We start from the raw sequence: 21,359 nt of genomic DNA on the forward strand, positions 1-21,359 counted from the left end.
ATTTTATATTTATTTTCCTCCAAACACTCCCCTTCCCCCTCCTCCCACCATGGAATTGCATGATGTTGCGAATTTGTGCACAGAGCTCTGGGTGGTTTTGTTTCTGTACTTTTATGAACTCACTTTCAGTGGGATAACAAAATTTCTAAAAGCTTCTCGGAGGCGGCAATGGGATGATGCCACTTTTTTCCGAACATTTTATTTTAAACCATATTTCATATATTGTTGGCTTCGTTTTTTTTCTGTTTGTTTCTGTTTCTCTTTGCTGTCAAATCTGTCATGTGTATGAAATATTGCACTTTAATAAAAATGTTCAAAAACTCTCGAATCCACTAGGGGGTCACATAAAAATCATAACTTATGTATTAGCGAGGATACGGTTTTTATGTGGACTTGTGTTAGTCATAAAAACATATTCTATGAATAGATTTAGCAAATGTGTGGGGGCAGGGGGGTAGGGGAGATTAAATGCCATAATGTTGAATAACAATTTATCATTGTGTGCAGGATCTGAGGTATTTTTAAATTGTAGAACAGCGACTGAATGTTATTTATAAATTACATTTTGACAGCATATAGGTCCTGAGAGACTGAAGAAATTATTCTTGATTTTTTCCACTAAACGTGGATTTTTTAAAGAAAATTTTATTAATGACCAACTAAACGTGGATTTCTTTAAGGACTAAATAAACGTGGATTTCTTAAAGAATATTTTTTCAAGGATCAATAAACGTGGATTTTTTAAAGAATATTTTTTAAAGGACCAAATAAACCTGGACTTTTTAAAGAAAATTTTTTCAAGGATCAAATAAACGTGGATTTTTTAACGAATATTTGTTCAAGGACCTTTCAAGCAATAAACGTGGATTTTTTAAAGAATATTTTTTCAAGGACCAAATAAACCTGGACTTTTTAAAGAAAATTTTTTCAAGGATCAAATAAACGTGGATTTTTTAACGAATATTTGTTCAAGGACCTTTCAAGCAATAAACGTGGATTTTTTAAATAATATTTTTTCAAGGACCAAAAAACGTTGACTTTTTAAAAAATAGTTTTTCAAGGACCAAAAAACGTTGACTTTTTAAAAAATAGTTTTTCAAGGACCAAAAAACGTGAATTTTTTAAAGTATATTTGTTTAAGGACCAAAAGAACGTGGATTTTTTAAATAATATTTTTTTAAGAAAATTTTATCAAGGACCAAATAAAAAATCGGTCAACTCCTTCTAATACCTCCCCCATAAAAGGTCAACATTTCACAAAAAAAAAAAAAAAAACCGCATGAAAAGAGGAAGGATTATTCGATTTTCTGCAGACGTTGCAAATCCCAATATTTTTGTCAGTGCTAGGTCAGCTGCGGAATTATTTGCCTTATGAAGTACGAAATAAGCACCCGATTCTCTTCATTCTTCATGCATTCCAAAATTTCTACTAACACAAGATCTGTTTTGAAAATGGTACCTCCCTCACAAAAGGGTCCAACATTGTGAATAACCAAAATACTTATAGAAAGAGATATAAAAATCCGATTCTTTTTAAATTTAACACATCCCAATATTTTTACTAACGAAAGATCTGGCATGAAGATGGAATATAAAATTCAAGATTTTCCTTGAAAAAATATTCTTAAAAAAATCCTCGTCTGTTGGTCCTTGAAAAAATAGGCTTTAAAAAAATCACGTTTAATTGGTCCTTAGAAAAATATTCTTAAAAAATTCCACGTCTGTTGGTCCTTGAAAAAATAGGCTTTAAAAAATCCACGTTTAATTGGTCCTTGAAAAAATATTCTTTAAAAAATCCACGTTTAATTGGTCCTTGAAAAAATATTCGTTAAAAAATCCACGTTTAATTGGTCCTTGAAAAAATATTCGTTAAAAAATCCAAGTTTATTTGTCTCTGGGTTCTTGAAAAATTATCTTTAAAAGTTCACGTTTATTAATTGGAAGGTCCTTTAAAAAATATTCTTTAAAAAGTCCACGTTTATTAATTGGAAGGTCCTTGAAAAAATATTCTTTAAAAAGTCCACGTTTATTAATTGGAAGGTCCTTGAAAAAATATTGTTTAAAAAATCCACGTTTATTAATTGGAAGGTCCTTGAAAAAATATTGTTTAAAAAATCCACGTTTATTGATCGGAAGGTCCTTGAAAAAATATTCTTGCAAAAATCCACGTTTATTGATCGGAAGGTCCTTGAAAAAATATTCTTGCAAAAATCCACGTTTATTGATCGGAAGGTCCTTCAAAAAATATTCTTTAAAAAATCCACGTTTATTAATTGGAAGGTCCTTGAAAAAATATTCTTTAAAAAATCCACGTTTATTAACTGGAAGGTCCTTGAAAAAATATTCTTTAAAAAATCCACGTTTATTAATTGAAAGGTCCTTGAAAAAATATTCTTTAAAAAATCCACGTTTATTAATTGGAAGGTCCTTGAAAAAATATTCTTTAAAAAATCCACTTTTATTAATTGGAAGGTCCTTGAAAAAATATTCTTTAAAAAATCCACGTTTATTAATTGAAAGGTCCTTGAAAAAATATTCTTTAAAAAATCCACGTTTATTAATTGGAAGGTCCTCGAAAAAATATTCTTGCAAAAATCCACGTTTATTGATCGGAAGGTCCTTGAAAAAATATTCTTTAAAAATCAACCTTTATTTGTCCTTTGGTCCTTGAAAAAATATTCTTTAAAAAATCCACGTTTATTTGTCCTTTGGTCCTTGAAAAAATATTCTTTAAAAAATCCACGTTTATTATTTGGAAGGTCCTTGAAAAAATATTCTTTAAAAAATCCACGTTTTATTGGTCCATGAAAAAATATTCTTTAAAAAATCCACGTCTGTTTGGTCCTTGAAAAAATATTCTTTAAAAAATCCACGTCTGTTTGGTCCTTGAAAAAATATTCTTTAAAACATCCACGTCTGTTTGGTCCTTGAAAAAATATTCTTCAAAAAAATCCACGTCTGTTTGGTCCTTGAAAAAATATTCTTAAAAAAATCCACGTCTGTTTGGTCCTTGAAAAAATATTCTCTAAAACATCCACGTCTGTTTGGTCCTTGAAAAAATATTCTTTAAAAAATCCACGTCTGTTTGGTCCTTGAAAAAATATTCTTCAAAAAAATCCACGTCTGTTTGGTCCTTCAAAAATATTCTTAAAAAAATCCACCTTTGGTTGTCCTTTGGTCCTTGGAAAAATATTCTTTAAAAAATCCACGTTTATTGGTCTGGGGTCCTTGAAAAATATTCTTTAAAAAAAATCCACGTCTGTTTGGTCCTTGAAGAAATATTCTATATTCTATATATATATTCTTTAAAAAATCCAACTTTATTTGGTGTTGGCAAAAATGTTCTTTTAAAATCCATGTTTATTTGGGCCTTGAAAAATATATTTTTAAAATCCATGCTTATTTGGTCCTTGAAAAAATATTTGGTCCTTTGGTCCTTGAAAAAATATTCTTTAAATAATCCACGTTTATTAATTGGAAGCTCCTTGAAAAAATATTCTTAAAAAAATCCACGTTTATTTAGTCCTTGAAAAAAGTAATCTTTAAAAAATCAGCGTTTATTTAGTCCTTGAAAAAATAAATCTTTAAAAAATCCACGTTTATTTAGTCCTTGAAAAAAATAATCTTTAAAAAATCAGCGTTTATTTAGTCCTTGAAAAAAGAAATCTTTAAAAAATCCACGTTTATTTGGTCCTGAAAAAAAAATTCTTTAAAAAATCCACGTTTATTTGGTCCTTGAAAAATATTCTTTAAAAAATCCACGTTTATTAAATCCACGTTAATAATTGGAAGATCCTTGAAAAAATATTCTTTAAAAAATCCTCGTTTATTTTGTCCTTGAATTTTTAAAGCATATTTTCTCAAGGACATTTCCTCCTAATAAATTCTAGGTAAATCCTAGCCATCTTTAATATTTCATTCGAATCATTTTGCCTCCCCTCCCTCTGTGAAATTTTCAATTTGATTAATTTTGCCAATTTATTTAATGCCTAAAAGTCATAAATTATCATCTTAAAAAAGAAAATTCAATCAGCTGCCATAAATAATTTATGCAAACATTGTTAAATGATTTATTTTCTGAGAGAGAGAGAGCCTCATAAAAAAGCTTTACAAATATTGAGAAAAATATTTCCGAACAACTGTTTAATGTTGGCAACAGAAAACATAACCCCGAGTAGCAATAAAGCATTTCTTTGTCTAATATCCTGTTTTTCCTTTTTTTCTACTCTCTGCTGTTGTTGATATTTGCAGGACTGCCTACGGAAGTGTTTCTCTATTGGCATCAGTATCCATTTCTGTTTGGCCTAACATTTTGCAAAGTGCGGGCCTATATATCAGAAGCGTAAGTCGCAAATAAATCTCTTTTTTTTTTTGCTTTATTTATTTTCATTTTTTTATATTTGCCTAATAATGATTTTTTACGTTCCCATCCCCCCGAAAATCCCCCCAGTTGCAGTTATGTTTCCGTCTTTACCATTGTGGCATTCTCCGTGGAACGCTATCTGGCCATTTGCCACCCATTGAACTCTTACGCCATGTATGGCTTTAAGAGAGCTCTGCGTATAATAGGCGGCCTATGGCTACTTAGCTTCATTGCAGCCATACCGTTTGGCATGCTAAGCGAAATTCAATATCTCAGCTATCCTCCAGGTAAGCATCGGAAGTACTAATTATCCTGGATTACAGCTGAGAGTTGTGAATGGCTTTCTTCCTCTTTTGTTTATATCCTGCAGACAATGAAACCATCTGTGACTCGGCAATGTGTGCCATGTTTCCTCCGGAAGAATGGTATGTCTTTGAGGCCTCCTTTCTGTTTTTCTTCCTGATTCCCATGATAATGATCATCTATTTCTATGGGCGTATGGGTGCGGAGATTCGAGCAAGGACGGTGCAGAAATTGGGTAAGTTGGGGGGAAACTCCTACTCATTTCTTATTTTTTCTTTTTTTCTAAATGAAGTGATGTAAGTTAAGGGAAATTATTATTTAATTTTTTGTTTTTGTTTTTTTAAGGTGTCCAAAGAGGATCTCTGCATAGGCCATCCAGACACGAGCAGTCCAGGAAAGCTGTCATCAGGATGTTGGGTAAGCACACATTTGTTTTAAACTGGCATGCAAATATATATTCACCCAGCAGTTAAAAAGGCAAATGTAAAGATAAGGCTGGATTTTTCTAAATTCGTACCAGAATAGTACGAAAAGTACTAAAAGGTACTAAATATGGTATCCTTTGTATTTGAGGAAGCAATAGAGCTAGAAATTAAATTTAAATTTGGAATGAGAGTCATTGATGGAGTGCATGACGGACATAACAAAGGATTTTTGGAAATTCGTACTATAAGTGTACGAAAAGTACTTAAATGTTCTAAATTTAGTACAATTTCGTAGCATGTAAACGGTTAGAGCTAAAAACTTGAAATTTGGAATGGAAATCAAGGTTGAAGAGTACTGACGATGTAAGAAGCTAATTTTGGAAGTGCCTTATCAAGTACTAAATGGTACTAAATTTTGTACAATTTGAATTTGGGTGAATGGATGGAGCTGAAATCCTGAAATTTAAAATAAACATTACTGGTGGAGTGTAGGATTGTGATATGGAGAAAATTCTCGAAATGTGTACTTATGTACACGAAAAGTACTAAATGGTACTTAATTTGGTACAGTTTCGATTTGGGTGAACCGATAGAGCTGAAATTCTGTAATTTAGAAATAAGATTGCTACTGAATTCTAGGACTAAAAAATGTAGGGAGTTTTTGGAGATGAGTACTTTTGTGTACTAAATGGTACTAGATTTGGTACAATTTCGATTTGTGTGAACCGGTACTGCTAGAATTCTAAAAATTCAGAACTAAGATTACTATAGCATTCTAGGACTGAAAATGTAGGGAGTTTTTGGAAATGCGTACATAAATGTACTAAATAGTACTAGATTTGGTACAATTTTGATTTGGGTGAACCGATGGAACTGAAATTCTGGAATTTAGAAATACGAATACTGCATTGCATTGTTGAACTGAGGAATGTGGGAAGTTTTGGAAATACGTACTTATGTGTACTAAATGGTACTAAATTTGGTACAATTCCGATTTCATTGAATTGATAGAGCTGGAATTCTATAAATTTAGAAATAAGATTACTATAGCATTCTAGGAATGAAAAATGTAGGGAGTTTTGGAAATTCGTACTTATGTGTACTAAATGGTACTAAATTTGATATAATTTAAATTTTGAGAGAACCAATAGAGTTGGAATTCTGAAATTTGGAAATAAGATTACTGTCGAAGTGTAGGATTGGAATATGTAGGAATATTTGGAAATTTTTACTTATATGTACTAAATTCGTACTTATGTGTACTAAATTTGGTACAATTTTAATTTTGAGAGAACTGGTAGAGTTGCAATCCTGAAACTTAAAAATAAGATTACAGACTATTGGTCTGTATGATGTAAGTAGTTATGAAAATGTATACTTGAGTGTACTAAATGGTACTAAATTTGGTACAATTTGGATTCGGGAGAAACAAATACAGCTAATATTCTGAAATTTGAAAATAAGATTACTGTGGGAGTGTACGATTGGGATATATAGGTATTTTTAGAATATTATACCATTTGCACTTATATGTACTAAATTCGTACTTATGTCTACTAAATTTAGTACAATATGAATTTTGGGAGAACCGGTAGAGTTGAGATTATGAAATTTAAAAATAGGATTTCTTTTGGTCTGTATGATGGAGATAGTTATTAAAATGTATACTTAGTTGTACTAAATGGTACCAAATTTAATACAATTTGGATTTGGATGAACAAATGTGGCTGGTATTCTTAACACTGGAAATAATATTTCTATTGGACTGTATGATCTAGGTAGTTATGAAAATTTGTACTCATATGTACTAAATGGTACTAAATTTTGGTACAAATTGGAATTGTGATGAAACGATGGAACTGAAATTCTGAAAATTGTAAATAAGATTACTATCGGAGTGTAGGAATTGGGGTATGTAGTTTTTAGAGATTTGTACTAAAATGTACAATTGGATTTAGATGAACATATAGAGCTGGAATCCTGAATTATTGGAATTCCTGTGGGATTGAATCCTGTGGGAGTGTAGGGTTGGGTCATATGGGAGGTTTTGGAAATTCGTACTTATCTGTACTATATGGTACATTTTGCACTTAGGCGAACCGATAGGGATGAAATGCTTAAATTTGGAATTGGGATTACTGTGGAAGTGTAGGATTGGGGTATGTTGGCAGCTTTGGAAATTCGTACTTATATGTACTAAATAGTACTAAGATTAAAATTTGGATGAACCGATAGGGCTAGTATCCTGAAAATTGGAAATAAGATTAATGTCGGAGTGTAGGATTGGGATATGGTGGTAGTTTTATAAATTTGTACTAAAATGTACTAAATAAGGTAGAATTTGTATTTGGGCGAACCTAAAGCGAAACCTAAGCGATCCTAAAATTTGGAGTTGGGTTTACTGTGGGAGTGAAGAATTGGGGTATGTACGAAGCTTTGGAAATTCGTACTATATGGTACTAAACTGGGTACAATTTGCATTTGTGATGAACCGATGGAACTGTAATTGCGAAATTTGGAATGAGAGTCACTGATGGAGTGCAGGAGAGATGATGCATCAAAAGGGCTATTGGAAATTCGAATTTTAAGGTTACGAAAAGTTCTAAAATGGCACTAAACCTCTAAAGTGGTACCATTTGGTATTATGTTAACTGATAGAGCTAAAAACTTAAAATTTGGTATGAGAATCAAGGTTGGAAAGTAAGTTTGATATATGATGGTGGTTTCATGGATAATGTACTAAGTGTGCAAACTGTACTAAATGGTACTAAATGTGAACCAGTTTAGTTTAGGGTGAACGGACGAAGCTTTAATTTTGAAATTTTGTTTTGGGGTTTGTGATTAAAAGATAGTTTTGGAAATGTGTACTACAACTGTACGAAAAGTACTAAGTAGTAATATATTTGGTATCGGGATAACATATAGTGCTTGAAATGTGAAATTCGGTATTGGGGTCAATGTTCGTCTGTAGCCTAGAGGATTAAAAATGTGTACTGTAATTGTACAAAAAGTACTAAATGATACTAAATTTGGCTAATTTTGGAAATTTGATATTTAGATTACTGTTGGTATTTGAGGTAGGAAATTTAAGGTGATTTGGAAATGTCTCCCATATTTGTGCGAAAAGTACTTAATAGTACTAAATTTTTTATTGAGTGAAGGGATTGGGCTGGAATCCTAAAATTTTTTTATTGAAGTCGCTGTTGGTATCTGGAATTGAGATGTGGAGGCGGTTTCGGAAAGTGTGCTATAATTGTACGAAAAGTACTAAATTGTACAACATTTGATATTGGCTGAAGGGATAGAGCTGAAATCCTATAATTTGAAGCACATGTGACTGTTGGTGTATGTGGCTAAGATATGGAGGTGGGTTTGAAATGTGTACAATGATTGTACGAAAAGTACTGAATGGTACGATATTCGGTATTGGGTGAATGAACAGGGCTGAAATGTGATAATGAGATCTCCCTTGGTATCTAGAATTGAGATATGGCGCTGATTTTGGGAATGTGTGCTATAATTGTAACAAAAGTACTAGTTGGTACGAAATTTGGCATTGGATGAAGAAGTAGAGCTGTATCCTGAAATTTGGTAGAGATGCCACTATTTTGGTCAGTGGTTAAGATATGGCGGTGGTTTTGGAAGTGTGTATTATAATTGTACAAAAAGTACTAAATTTTGTATAGGGTGAAGGGATATAGCTGAAAACCTGAAATTTGATATTGTGATATCTGTTGGTATCCGAAATTGAGATACGGTTGTGGCTTTGGAAATTTGTACTATAATTGTACCAAAAGTACTAATTGATACAAAATTGGGAGTTGGGTGGAGGGATAGAACTCGAATCCCGAAATTTGATATTCAGGTCTCTGTTTGTATCTGACGTTGAGATCTGATGGTGATTTCGCAAATGCATACTATAATTGTTCGAAAAGTACTAAATGGTACTTAGTATGGATCACTGTTGTTGTCTATGATGTAGAGATGAGATTGTTTCTGATATGCGTACTAAATTTTACTTAATTTGGTATTGGGTAAAGAGATAGAGCTGAATTTCTGAAATATGATATTGAGGTCACTATTGGTTTCAAGGGTTTAGATATGGAGGCATTGAAATAGTTTTGAACAGCAAAATTGTATGAGGGTCCATTGTGCAATGGTTTTACTAATCTCCTCCTCGGTAAACATCAAAACGAAATATTTTGAGGAATTATTGGAGGAAAAGTTAAACATTTTTCCCATTTTTCTTTCCGTTCAAGGAAAATAATATATAAATCCCTGAAAGACTGAAAATTTAGTAGGATGCGTAAAGTTTTGACAAAAAATGTGCATTTTTTATACCCTCCACCATACAATGGAGGGTATATTAACTTTGTCATTCCGTTTGTAACTCCTCGAAATACTCATGTCAGACCCAACAAAGTATATATATATTCTTGATCAGCGTAAAATTCTTTAGCGACGTCCGTCTGTCTACTGTCCGTCTGTCTACTGTCCGTCTATCTGTGTGTTGTAATCACGCTATTTTTCGAACGAATTGAGATAGAAGGCTACAATTTTGCACACATGTTTATTTTTCCAGTAGGCAGGTTAAGTTCGTAAATGGGCCATGTAGGTGCACGTTTTCATATAGCCCCCATATAACGGTACCTCCGTTTATTCGGTATTTTGATGATTTTAGCGTCATTAATCACCGAAATTGTTTCAAATTTGGGATTTGAAGTTCGTAATCGGAACTACAGTCTGTGACAGAAAATTGTCTATGTAGGTCCAGGTTTTCGTATAGGTTTCGTACAGTTCTCCCTACATTCGGTATTTTGGCGAGTTTAGGTACGAAACCCACCGAAATTGTTTGAGATGTCGTATTTGAAGTTCGTAATGGATGCTACAGCTTGTGACAGAAAACTGTCTTTGCAGGTCCAGGTCTTCGTACAGCTCCGATGTAACGATATCTCTCTATATACGGCATTTTGATGATTTTAGCTAAATTATTCACCGTTTATTTTAAGCTTCGAATTTGAATATGGTAATGGCTTATAACAAACAATTGTATTTTTAAGATTTTAATAGAATTTTTTACGGATTTCATTTTGTGAACATTTCCAAATTCGTTTCAATCGGTGGAGGGTATTTAAAGTTCGATCCAGCCGAACTTACTGGTTTTTAACTTGTTGAGTACTGAAAAGGCACAACATTAACTCTTGGAACGTATCTAAAGTTTTAAGGTGGACGATGACGAAGTACTGGACATTTGCTGGTATAACTACTACAACTATCCACAGATGTCGGCAAGACGACTGATACCTATTTTGTTTTTATTTTAATTGCCTCCATTGGGAATGGTAAGAAATCCACAAGATTTTTGGTTTGAAAATCCCATTGAAAGCCAAAAATTCAATTCATCTGATTTTAATGGCGCCCAATATACCCGTTAGACCTTGAATTTCATTCAACTCATAAATATTTAATATTTTTGAATTTAAATAAAAAATATAAAATTCCCAGTCATAACCAATTTCCTTTGATTCTCATTTAACTCCAACAAAAAACTGCGTGTCATACTCTCTGGCGATAAGCCATTGTCTGTCATGGATATATGACATTTATTACATGTGTATGTGTTTTCCGATTTTTTTTCTTCTCTCCTTTTGAACTTTGGCCATTTGGACGTTCATTTATTGGCATTGTTTCAGTAACAAAAAAAGAAAGTGCTAATAATAATCATAATAACTCAATCAATTTTATTGATGGCTGTAATATACTCACGCACACCAATACACACACACATATACATATGTACATATGTGTATGTATGTGCGTATGAATGTGTGTAGAGGAAAAACATGCCATATCATCGCTTTCGTTAATGTTAGCTAACATTTTTCAACTTTGGCCGCCATAAAATTTGATGACCAGCCATGGCCAAATGGCAGCCCCTAAAAAAACAATTTCTTAAATGTGGCCATATTAAATTTATGGCATGTTTTCTTGTGTCCCTTAAAGGGAGAAAGAGAAGGGGAGAGAGGGAGAGGAAAAGGCGCCAGGGAGAGCGAGTAAATTGACACATAGACGCCATCGGTGCATGGTTTCGTTACAAATGTTTATCTCGGTAATGTCGATGTTTATTATCGCCATCAAATACAAGTTCAATGGCTTTAAGCCTTTTTGTTGTTTCGCTCTCTCTCTCTCTCTCTCACACACGCACTCCCTCTCTGGCATGTGAAAAACATGCCCTTTTGGTTCTTTTCGTTGCACCATAAAAAGGTGTGAGAATCTTTGGACTTTGATTTGATTTGGCCAATACTTTGGGAAATTGTTTTCGGTTTGTCTGCCAAGGCAAGCCAAGCCAATCCAACTGAACCGAACCAACCAAGCCAACCAGCCTTTGGCGACCAGAAAAAGTTATTAACACAGCTTGTAGCAGTTGCTATCAATGGCTTTGTTCTGTCTCAGGAGTTCTTTTTTTGCACTTTGACAATCTATGGCTGTCTGAATGTCTGTCTGTCCGTCCATCTTCTCTCTCCGTCTGAAGTCACTTTGCCATTACTCTGATTGGGAGTGCTAATTTTGTTATTGGTGCTTTGGTGTGCGTGCGTAAAAATTATCTTCGAATAAATATATGTCATAGAATTGTCGTAAAGTAGCATTTTTGTTGTCGCTGTGGTTGTTGTGTTCACAACACCGTCTGTAGGACACAGATGTTAACAATGTTTAATTTCCTGCGACATATATATATATATATATATTTTTTTTTTTTGAGAGAGAGAGAAAAGAACAAAAAATTGCCTGGCAGCAGACAACCTATGAAGAGTCTTTAAGAATGTCTTACCAAGACATTCCGTTGAATCAATGTAATAAACTGAGGATAATAAAATCAAGGGCTTTGATGCGGAGAAGACAATATTCAATAAGTAAGGCTTATCTTTAAAAAAAAAAAATTAAAAATGCTAGAATGTATAAGTCGGATTTCCGATAGATATACACCTTCTACAAACAGACAATTTTCGTATTCGATATCTACTTCATTTTATGAAAATTTTTTCCATATTTTCTTAACATAATTTCTACAGAAACTACAGACCTGTGAGCCTTTTTTGTTCTGCTTTGTGCAAATTTTTCTCATTCTGAATTTCAGAGGACCCAAGGTTTTTCTATAGAAAAAAGTAAATGGCAGATTCAAAGTTGCTTTCAAAAAAAAAAAAAAAGATTTGAGAACATTTTTGGAGAAAATTTGCAGGATTTTTTTTTATTTTGATGAAATTAAGCTGGGAGAATCAACATTAAAAAATATTGTATTATATTGTAATGTAATGTGTATTTACAGGGTGAGACTGCAACTGCAACAAAGACAAAAGTCATAATTTTTACAAATTTTTTAAATTTTATTAAATAAAAGCAAAAAATGTCGAAAATAGCATAAAATTTTAGAATATGTTTAGATTCGGTCGAATTGGTCACCTTTGGCACGAATTATGGGCTTCAAGCGGTCAATGTCACACGCTGCCCGAATGTTGCTCTGCGGTTTTTAGGCCCATTCCCGGCGAAGCGCTTACTTGAGTTGATCGACACTTTGGTACTTTTTATGTGCCAACCTTGCTTTCCAAAATACTCCAGACACAATAGTCCAACGGATTGGTATACGAAGATCTTGGTGGCCATTGTGCGCTGGAAATGAAGCGAGGAACCTCATTTTGTAACCATTCTCATTTTGTAACCATTCTTGGGTGGCGCGTGCTGAGTCCTGTTGGAATGTCCAAGGTCTGCAGCCAAAAATTTTTGCGTGCCCAAGGCTTTAATACACCCTCCAGAATATTTTCGCGATAATATTCGGCATTTATTCTGATGCCATGGTCGATTAATAGGAGCGGAGAACGCCCATCGGCTGTTATGGCAGCCCACACCATGACCATGGCCGGCGCTTGAGTCCTGGTGGCTAACCGAAGGTGCACATTTTCATCTGACCTCTTTGACAAGTGAACACGATCATTTTGTTTGTTGTTGTTTACAAACTACTGGACAACACATGTTTTCTCATTGGAGAAAACCAAATCCGGCAGTTCACCACTTTCGGCCAACCGAAGCAACTCTTTTGCTCTTTTGAGTCTATTTTCTTTCTGTTGTGGTGCAAGTTCTTGCACTTTTTGGAATTTCATTGGCTTTACCCCGAGCTCATTTTTCAATATTTTCCAAATGCAATATTGCGATATGTTCAGCTCACGAGCCATTTTTCGGCCACTGCGACGCGGGTTTCGATCAAGTCGCTTCTTTACTTTTCGAACCATTTCTGTTGATGTTGTTGTTTTCTTCCGTCCACGTGCACTTCCTTGACGTCGGGCTACGCTACCAGTAATGAGTAACCGTAACGAGCGATGGTACGAGGCACAAAATATTTATTCATATTTAAATGCTGGAGTGCTCTAATGATAGCCATTTGGTTGGTGGTTTTCCAGCCAAAAAAAAGAAATCACACTATCCCGCTTGAATTCCATCACGAATAACTTTTTTTCTGGAAAATTCTCACCAAAATCCAATATAATAAGCTGTCACTGGAGTATTTTTAACAGCTGTTGGGCGAGTGGCTTAGAAATGACAGCAGTCTGAAATTGGTTGCAGTTTTTTCATCGCACCCTGTATTAGTCCCCTCTGAAGCCCAACTATAACTGCTCTAAAGCCAAATGTGAATGTTGATAGTTGATACGATCTACTTCAAATAAATTCTTCTTTTTAGGGGGCCCCTCTAAATGTGCATGGTGGTGTAGGGTATCACATATAGTCCTTACTATTTCTTTTTTATACCCTACAACACATAGTGTTTTATGTCTTTGTGCATTTGTTTGTAACATGTAGAAGGAAGCGAGATAGACCCATAGTTACGTTTGAGAATCTCCATAGAATCAATTTCTGAGTTGATTGATGCATGTCAGTCTGTTCATGTATTCTTGCGAACAAAATTCAGGTCGCATTTATTATCCGATTGAGATGAAATTTTCCAAACAACATTTGTTTGGTCCAAGGACGAACCCCGTTGAAATTGGAGATAATCGGTAAAAATTTAGATATAGCTCCCATATATATCTTCGTCCGATTTGTCTTTTATTGTGCACCAAACGTGTAATATCAACTCGAATAGTGTGGAATTTTTAGACCTGAAAATAAGTATGTTAAATTTGATCGAAATCGTTTCAGATATAGCAATAGCTCCCATATATATTGTTCATCCGATTTGTTATTTCTGTCCTCCGCAGCCGTAGTATGCACTCTGTAACAACAATATTTGGGGAAATATATCAAATGCAGCTCAGAAATACCTTTGCTAAATTTTATCGAAATCGGTTCGGATTTGCATATAGCTCCCATATATAACTTCGTCCGATTTACCTTTTATTGTGCACCAAACGTCTAATATTTGTCCAAATGGAATGAAATTTGGCACTTACGACCGAATTCAGCCTAGAAGCTAGTATGTCAAATTTGGTGAAGATCGGTTCAGATATAGCAATAGCTCCCATATATATTGTTCATCCGATTTGTTATTTTTGTCCACCGCCGCCGTAATATGCACTTTGCAACAACAATATTTGGGGAAATATATCAAATACAGCTCAGAAATACATTTGCTAAATTTTATCGAGATCGGTTCAGATTTGGATATAGCTCCCATATATAACTTCGTCCGATTTACCTTTTATTGTGCACCAAAAGTCTAATATTTGTCCAAATGGAATGAAATTTGGCACTTACGACCGAATTCAGCCTAGAAGCTAGTATGTCAAATTTGGTGAAGATCGGTTCAGATATAGCTATAGCTCCCATATATATTGTTCATCCGATTTATTATATTTGTTCCCCACAGCCGTAATATGCACTCCGTAACAACGATATTCGGGGAAATATATCAAATGCTGCTCAGAAATATCTTTGCCAAATTTTATCGAGATCGGTTCCGATTTGGATATAGCTCCCATATATATCTTTATCCGATTTCAAATTAATTGTGCACCAAATGGGCAATACAAGTCCGAATTTAAAAGATACAAATGCTTCGGCATATTTAGTCCTTTGAACTTTAAATTATAATTATAATCATGGCGTGTATGATTGAATTCTCCCATAAAAACCCTTAATTGTTATGTGAAGCTCTACTAAATTAGCAAAGTTGTGTAGAGTATCATAAAGTCGGCCCCGCCCGACTTTAGGACTTTTTTTACTGTTTTCTTTTTTTTGTTTTTTGTTTTTTTGATAAGAGCCGACCGATATTGCCCATCTCCAAACTGGATCTAAGTTTGATAATAATATTACGATGTACCAAGTTTTAATTTTGATGAGGCAAGTTTTGGTCCTATTAAATGATATATACCTGCTCCAGTCATATGGCTGAGGGTATAATGAATGTTGTTAATAATTCACCTACCTTTGGCAATTTTAGTAATTTGTTAATTTTAGTTTTTTTTTTACACAAAAGTTGTAGCGCATTTAACCCCTAACTGATGACCATAGAAACTGCCAGGTTCTGCCCTGGCCTTAATTCTAACCCCATGCAAAATTCAGTGTCGATTGGTCTTCTTAAATTGTGACCTGAAACAAGAAAATGTTCATTTTAACCCCTTAATATTTTGCAATCATCTGCAGAAACAATAGACTTATATTCTGATCCTAACTCCACCTCCATACAAAAATTTCCTGAGGATCGGTGTTACAAACATTTTGGCACAATCAAACTTATAATACCCCAACACATTGTGTTGTAGGGTCTAAATATTTTTTGATAATTTTTTTCCGAAGTCGAAATTCAGAAAAAATATCGAAAATCGGGGGTACCGTTATATGGAGGCTATACCAAAACGTGGACCTATACATACAATGTTTCGTCACCGGACCTAGAACCCATTATGACCAACAAATACCTATTTTTATACCCTCCACCATACTATGGAGGAGGGTATATTCATTTTGTCATTCCGTTTGTAACTGATCGAAATAATGATCTTAGACCCAACAAAGTATATATATTCTTGATCAGCGTAAAATTCTAAGACGATTTAGCCATGTCAGTCTGTCTGTCGGTGTGTCTGTCTGTCCGTCCGCCTGTCCGTCCGCCTGTCTGTCTGTCTGTTGTAATCACGCTATCTTTCGAACGAATTGAGATAGAAGGCTAAAATTTTGAACACATGTTTATTTTTCCAGTAGGCAGGATAAGTTCGTAAATGCGACATGTAGGTCCACGTTTTCATATAGCCCCCATATAACGGTACCTTCCGATATTCGGTATTTTGATGATTTTAGCGACATTATTCACCGGAATTGTTTTAAATTTGGTGTTTGAAGTTCGAAATGGATACTACAGCATATTACAGAAAATTGTCTGTGCAGTTCCACGTCTTCTTATAGCCCCCATATAACGGTACCTTCCGATATTCGGTATTTTGATGATTTTAGCGACATTATTCGCCGGAATTGTTTTAAATTTGGTGTTTGAAGTTCGAAATGGATACTACAGCATATTACAGAAAATTGTCTGTGCAGGTCCACGTCTTCGTATAGCCCCCATATATAAGTACCTCCCGATATTCGGTATTTTGATGATTTTAGCGATATTATCCATCGGAATTGTTTCAAAATTGGAATTTGAAGTTCGAAATGGATATTACAGCATATTACAGAAAATTGTCTGTGCATGTCCACGTCTTCGTATAGGCGCCATATAACGGTACCCCCCGATATTCGATATTTGGAGGATTTTAGGGAATTTATTCATCGGAATTGTTTCAAATTTGGTATTTGAGATTCGTAATGGAAACTACAGTCTGTGACATAAAATTGTCTATGCAGGTACAGGTCTGCGTATAGGCCCCATTTATCAGTACCTCCATATATTCGTTAGGTACAATACCCACCGAAATTTTTTGAGATGTCGTATTTGACGTTCATAATGGATGCTATAGCCTGTGACAGAAAATTGTTTCGAATTTGAATATGGTAATGGCTTATGACAAACAAGGCCTATGTAGGTCCACGTCGTATAGACCCCAATGTAACGGCTATATTCGGTATTTTTAAAAATTTAACAGAATTTTTTAAGGATTTTATTTTTTGAAAATTTCCAAATTCCTTCCAAATGGTGGAGGGTATTCAAAGTTCGATCCGGCCGAACTTGTTACATTTTAACTTGTTTTATATAATTTTTCCGAAGTCGGCCGAAGTCTATTCGGATTGTGTTAAAAAAAATTCAAATATCCATTACCATATCAATTTAATTCTTCAACTCAGTCATTGGCAATGTTTTGCCAATTTACCTCCTTTCTCTCCTTCCTAGATCTTCCCACACTAGACCGCATTAAATATCTATTCATTTGAAATACCATCAACCCTGAAACGATTAAATCATAAAAAGATGCATTTCTAAAAATATACTCCCACCAATGTTCGCACTTGTGTCCATGAGCTATTTTATCTAATCTTCTTATCTACCTGAGTTGGCATTCTGCTACAGCTTTTTATGAACTAAATCTGTTATCTTAATAAATGAAATACGATTGTTGGCAAATGTAAATACGAGTGGATGTTGTTGGTTGGCTATTTGTTTAACATTTACATAGATTTGGGCCTTCTCAGGCCCCGCCTGCCCAAGTGATGTAGACAAATTTACAGCTAAACAGAATCTTTTATTATTTTTTCTCTCGATTTGAAGAAGAAGAATTTGCTCTGAACAAAAAAAGTAAATAATTTATTTGTTGTCGCCCTCTTCCAGCTGCCGTTGTCCTGACATTCTTCATCTGCTGGCTGCCGTTTCACATCCAGCGTTTATTTATTATCTACGGTCGTGAGAGCAAATATTATTTCGAAATCAACGAATGGCTTTTCTCAATAACCGGCTTTGCCTATTATTTGTCTTGGTAAGTTGTGGGTGGGTGGGTGTGTTTGAGTGTGTGTGTGTGAGTGTGAATGGGTTACCCGTGTGTGTGTGTGTTTATTTATTTATTTATTTTTTCCTATTTTTAGCACAATTAATCCGATTTTGTACAACGTGATGTCACATCGCTATCGTGTCGCCTTCAAGGACACCCTCTGTGGCAAATGCCGGAAAAATGGTTTCGCCCGCGATCAATCGAGTTTTCGTGAAAACACCCTGGCAACAAGTCTGTCTAATAATGGCAACTATGATAGGGTGAGTAAAAATCGGAATTAATTTTTGTGATTTTCAAAAATTGTTTCTAAGGCGGAGTTATGTATAGGGTGAGATGAAAAAAAAAACTGCAATCAACTTCAGACTACTGTCATTTCTAAGCCACTCATCTGACAGCTGTTAAAATTATTCCAGTGACAGCTCGGTATATTGTTTACAAACCTACAAAAGCATTTTGTTGAGAATTTTCCAGAAAAAAAGTTATTCGTGATGGAAATCAAGGGTGATAGTGTGATTTCTTTATATTTGGCTGGAAAACCACCAACCAAGTGGCTATCGTTAGAGCACTCCAGCATTTAAATGTGAATAAATCGATTGTGGCTCGTACCATCGCTCGTTACCGATTACGTGATACTGGTAGCGTAGCCCGACGTCAAGGAAGTGGAGGGAAGAAAACACAGCAACATCAGCAGAAATGGTTCGAAAATTAAAGAAGCGACTTGATCGAAACGCCCGTGTCGCAGTGGCCGAAAAATGACTTGTGAGCTGAAAATAGTGCAATATTCCATTCGCCAAATATAGAAAAGTGAACTCGGGTTAAAGCCATTGAAATTCCAAAAAGTGCAAGAATTTACACCGCAACTGAAAGAAAATAGACTCACAAGAGCTAAAGAATTACTTCTCTTGACCGAAACTAGTGAACTGCCGAATTTGGTTTTCTCCATCTCCGATGAGAAAACATTCGTTGTCCAGCAGTTTGTAAACAAATAAAATTATCGTATTTACCTGTCAAAGATGTCAGCTGAAAATGTGCACCTTCGGCTGGCCATCAGAACACAAGCACCGGCCTTGGTGATGGTGTGAGCCGCCATAACAGCCGATGGTCGCTCTCCACTCGTATTAATCGACCGTGGCATCGAAATAAATGCGGAATATTGTCGCGAAAATATTCTGGAGGGTGTATTGAAGCGTTGGGCACGCAAACATTTTGGCTGCAGACATTGGACATTCCAACAGGACTCAGCATCATCTCAGCACACGCCATTTTGTAAAGAGGTCAACTGAAAATGTGCACCTCCGATTGGCCACCAGAACTCAAGCGCAGGCCATGGTGATGATATGGGCCGCCATAACAGCCGATGGTCGCTCTCCGCTCGTTTTAATCAACCGTGGCATCCAAATAAATGCCGAATATTATCGCGAAAATATTCTGGAGGGAGTATTAAAGCCTTAGGGGCACGCACACATTTTGGCCGCAGACCTTGGACATTCCAACAGGACTCCAACACCACCACCAGAACTCACGCGCTGATCATGGTTATGGTGTCATAGTCACCGCCATAACCGCCGATGGTCGCTCTCCGTTCGTATTAATCGACCGTGGCAGCGAACAAAATGCCGAATATTATCACGAAAATATTCTGGAGAGTGTATTAAAGCCTTAGGGGCACGCACACATTTTGGCCGCAGACCTTGGACATTCCAACAGGACTCAGCACCATCTCAGCACGCGCCACTTTGCAAATAGGTCAGCTGAAAATTTGCACCTTCGGTTGGCCACCAGAACTCAAGCACCGGCCATGATGATGGTGTGGTGTACCATAACAGCCGATGGTCGCTCTCCGCTCGTAATAATCGGCCGTGGCATCAGAATAAATGACGAATACTATCGCCAAAAAAATATTCTGAAAGGTGTATAAAAGCCTTGGGCGCACGCAAACATTTTGGCCGCAGACCTTTGACATTCCAACAGGACTGCAACACCACCACCAGAACTCAAGCGCCGGTCATGGTGATGGTATGGGTCGCTATAACAGCCGATGATCTCTCTCCGCTCGTTTTAATCGACCATGGCATCAGAATAAATGTCGAATACTATCGCGAAAATATTCTGGAGGGTGTATTAAAGCCTTGGGGGCACGCCAACATTTTGGCTGCAGACCTTGGACATTCCAACAGGACTCAGCACCATCGCACTCATAACGCGGCACCCAAGAATGGTTACAAAATGAGGTTCCTCGCTTCATTTCCAGCGCACAATGACCACCAAAATCTCCGGATAGCAGTCCCTTGGACTATTGTATTTTGAAAAGCAAGGTTGGCACTAAAAAAATACCAAAAGGGTCGATCACCTCAAGCATGCGCTTCGCCGGGAATGGGCCAAAATACCGCAGAGCAACATTCGGGCAGAGTGTGATAGTTTCATTTGCCGTTTGAAGGCCATAATTCCTGTCAAAGGTGATCAATTCGAACAAATCTAAACTTATTCTAAAATTTGATGCTGTTACCGAAATTTTTTGATTTCATTCAAAAAAAAAAAAAAAAAAACAATTAAAAAAGCTGTAAATTCGGCCGGACCGAATTTTGAATACCCTCCACCATTTGGTACAAATTTGGCAGTTTTCAAAAAAACAAAAAAAAAATAAAATAAAATAAAATCCGTTAATAATTCTGCTAGCTAAAATCATCAAAATGCCGAATATAGGGAGGTACCATGGGGGTTTTAAAACGTGGACCAGCATAGACAATTTTCTGGAATAGGTTGTAGTGTCCATTACGAACTTCAAATACAAAATTTGAAACAATTCCGGTAAATAATGTCGCCAAAATCATCAAAATACTAAATATCTGGAGGTACCCTTATATGGGGGCTATACGAAGACGTTGACCTGCACAGACAAACTTCTGTCTTAGGCTGAAGTATCCATTACGAACTTCAAAAACCAAATTTGAAACAATTTCGGTGAATAATCAAATAATCAAAATAGCGAATATCGGGAGGTACAGTTATATGGAGGCCATACGAAGACGTGGAACTGCGTAGACAATTTTCTGTTTTAGGCTGTAGCATGATTTTCGAACTTCAAAAACCAAATTTGAAACAATTCCGGTAAATAATGTCGCTAAAATCATCAAAATGCCGAATATAGGAAGGTACCCTTATATGGGGGCTATACGAAGACGTTGACCTGCACAGACAAACTTCTGTCTTAGGCTGTAGTATCAATTACAAACATCTAATACCAAATTTGAAACAATTCCGGTAAATAATGTCGCCAAAAATTGTCAAAATACCGAATATCGGGATGTACCGCTATATGGGGGATATACGAAGACGTGGACCTGCACAGACAATTTTCTAACA

The 21,359-nt window shown here is 35.4% G+C and overlaps 1 protein-coding gene across 1 annotated transcript in view; it reads left to right on the forward strand.

The window, feature by feature from the left end:
• Positions 1-21,359, forward strand: part of LOC101898165 (neuropeptides capa receptor) — a 68,198-nt gene that overhangs the window by 26,540 nt on the left and 20,299 nt on the right. The window contains exons 4-9 of the mRNA XM_059119442.1: positions 4,252-4,342; positions 4,451-4,650; positions 4,734-4,901; positions 5,012-5,083; positions 17,840-17,984; positions 18,091-18,256. Coding sequence (XP_058975425.1) covers positions 4,252-4,342; positions 4,451-4,650; positions 4,734-4,901; positions 5,012-5,083; positions 17,840-17,984; positions 18,091-18,256 — 842 coding nt within the window. The remainder of the gene's footprint in view (positions 1-4,251; positions 4,343-4,450; positions 4,651-4,733; positions 4,902-5,011; positions 5,084-17,839; positions 17,985-18,090; positions 18,257-21,359) is intronic.

The sequence above is a fragment of the Musca domestica genome, unplaced genomic scaffold, assembly GCF_030504385.1.
Source record: "Musca domestica strain aabys unplaced genomic scaffold, Musca_domestica.polishedcontigs.V.1.1 15, whole genome shotgun sequence".
Taxonomy (NCBI): domain Eukaryota; kingdom Metazoa; phylum Arthropoda; class Insecta; order Diptera; family Muscidae; genus Musca; species Musca domestica.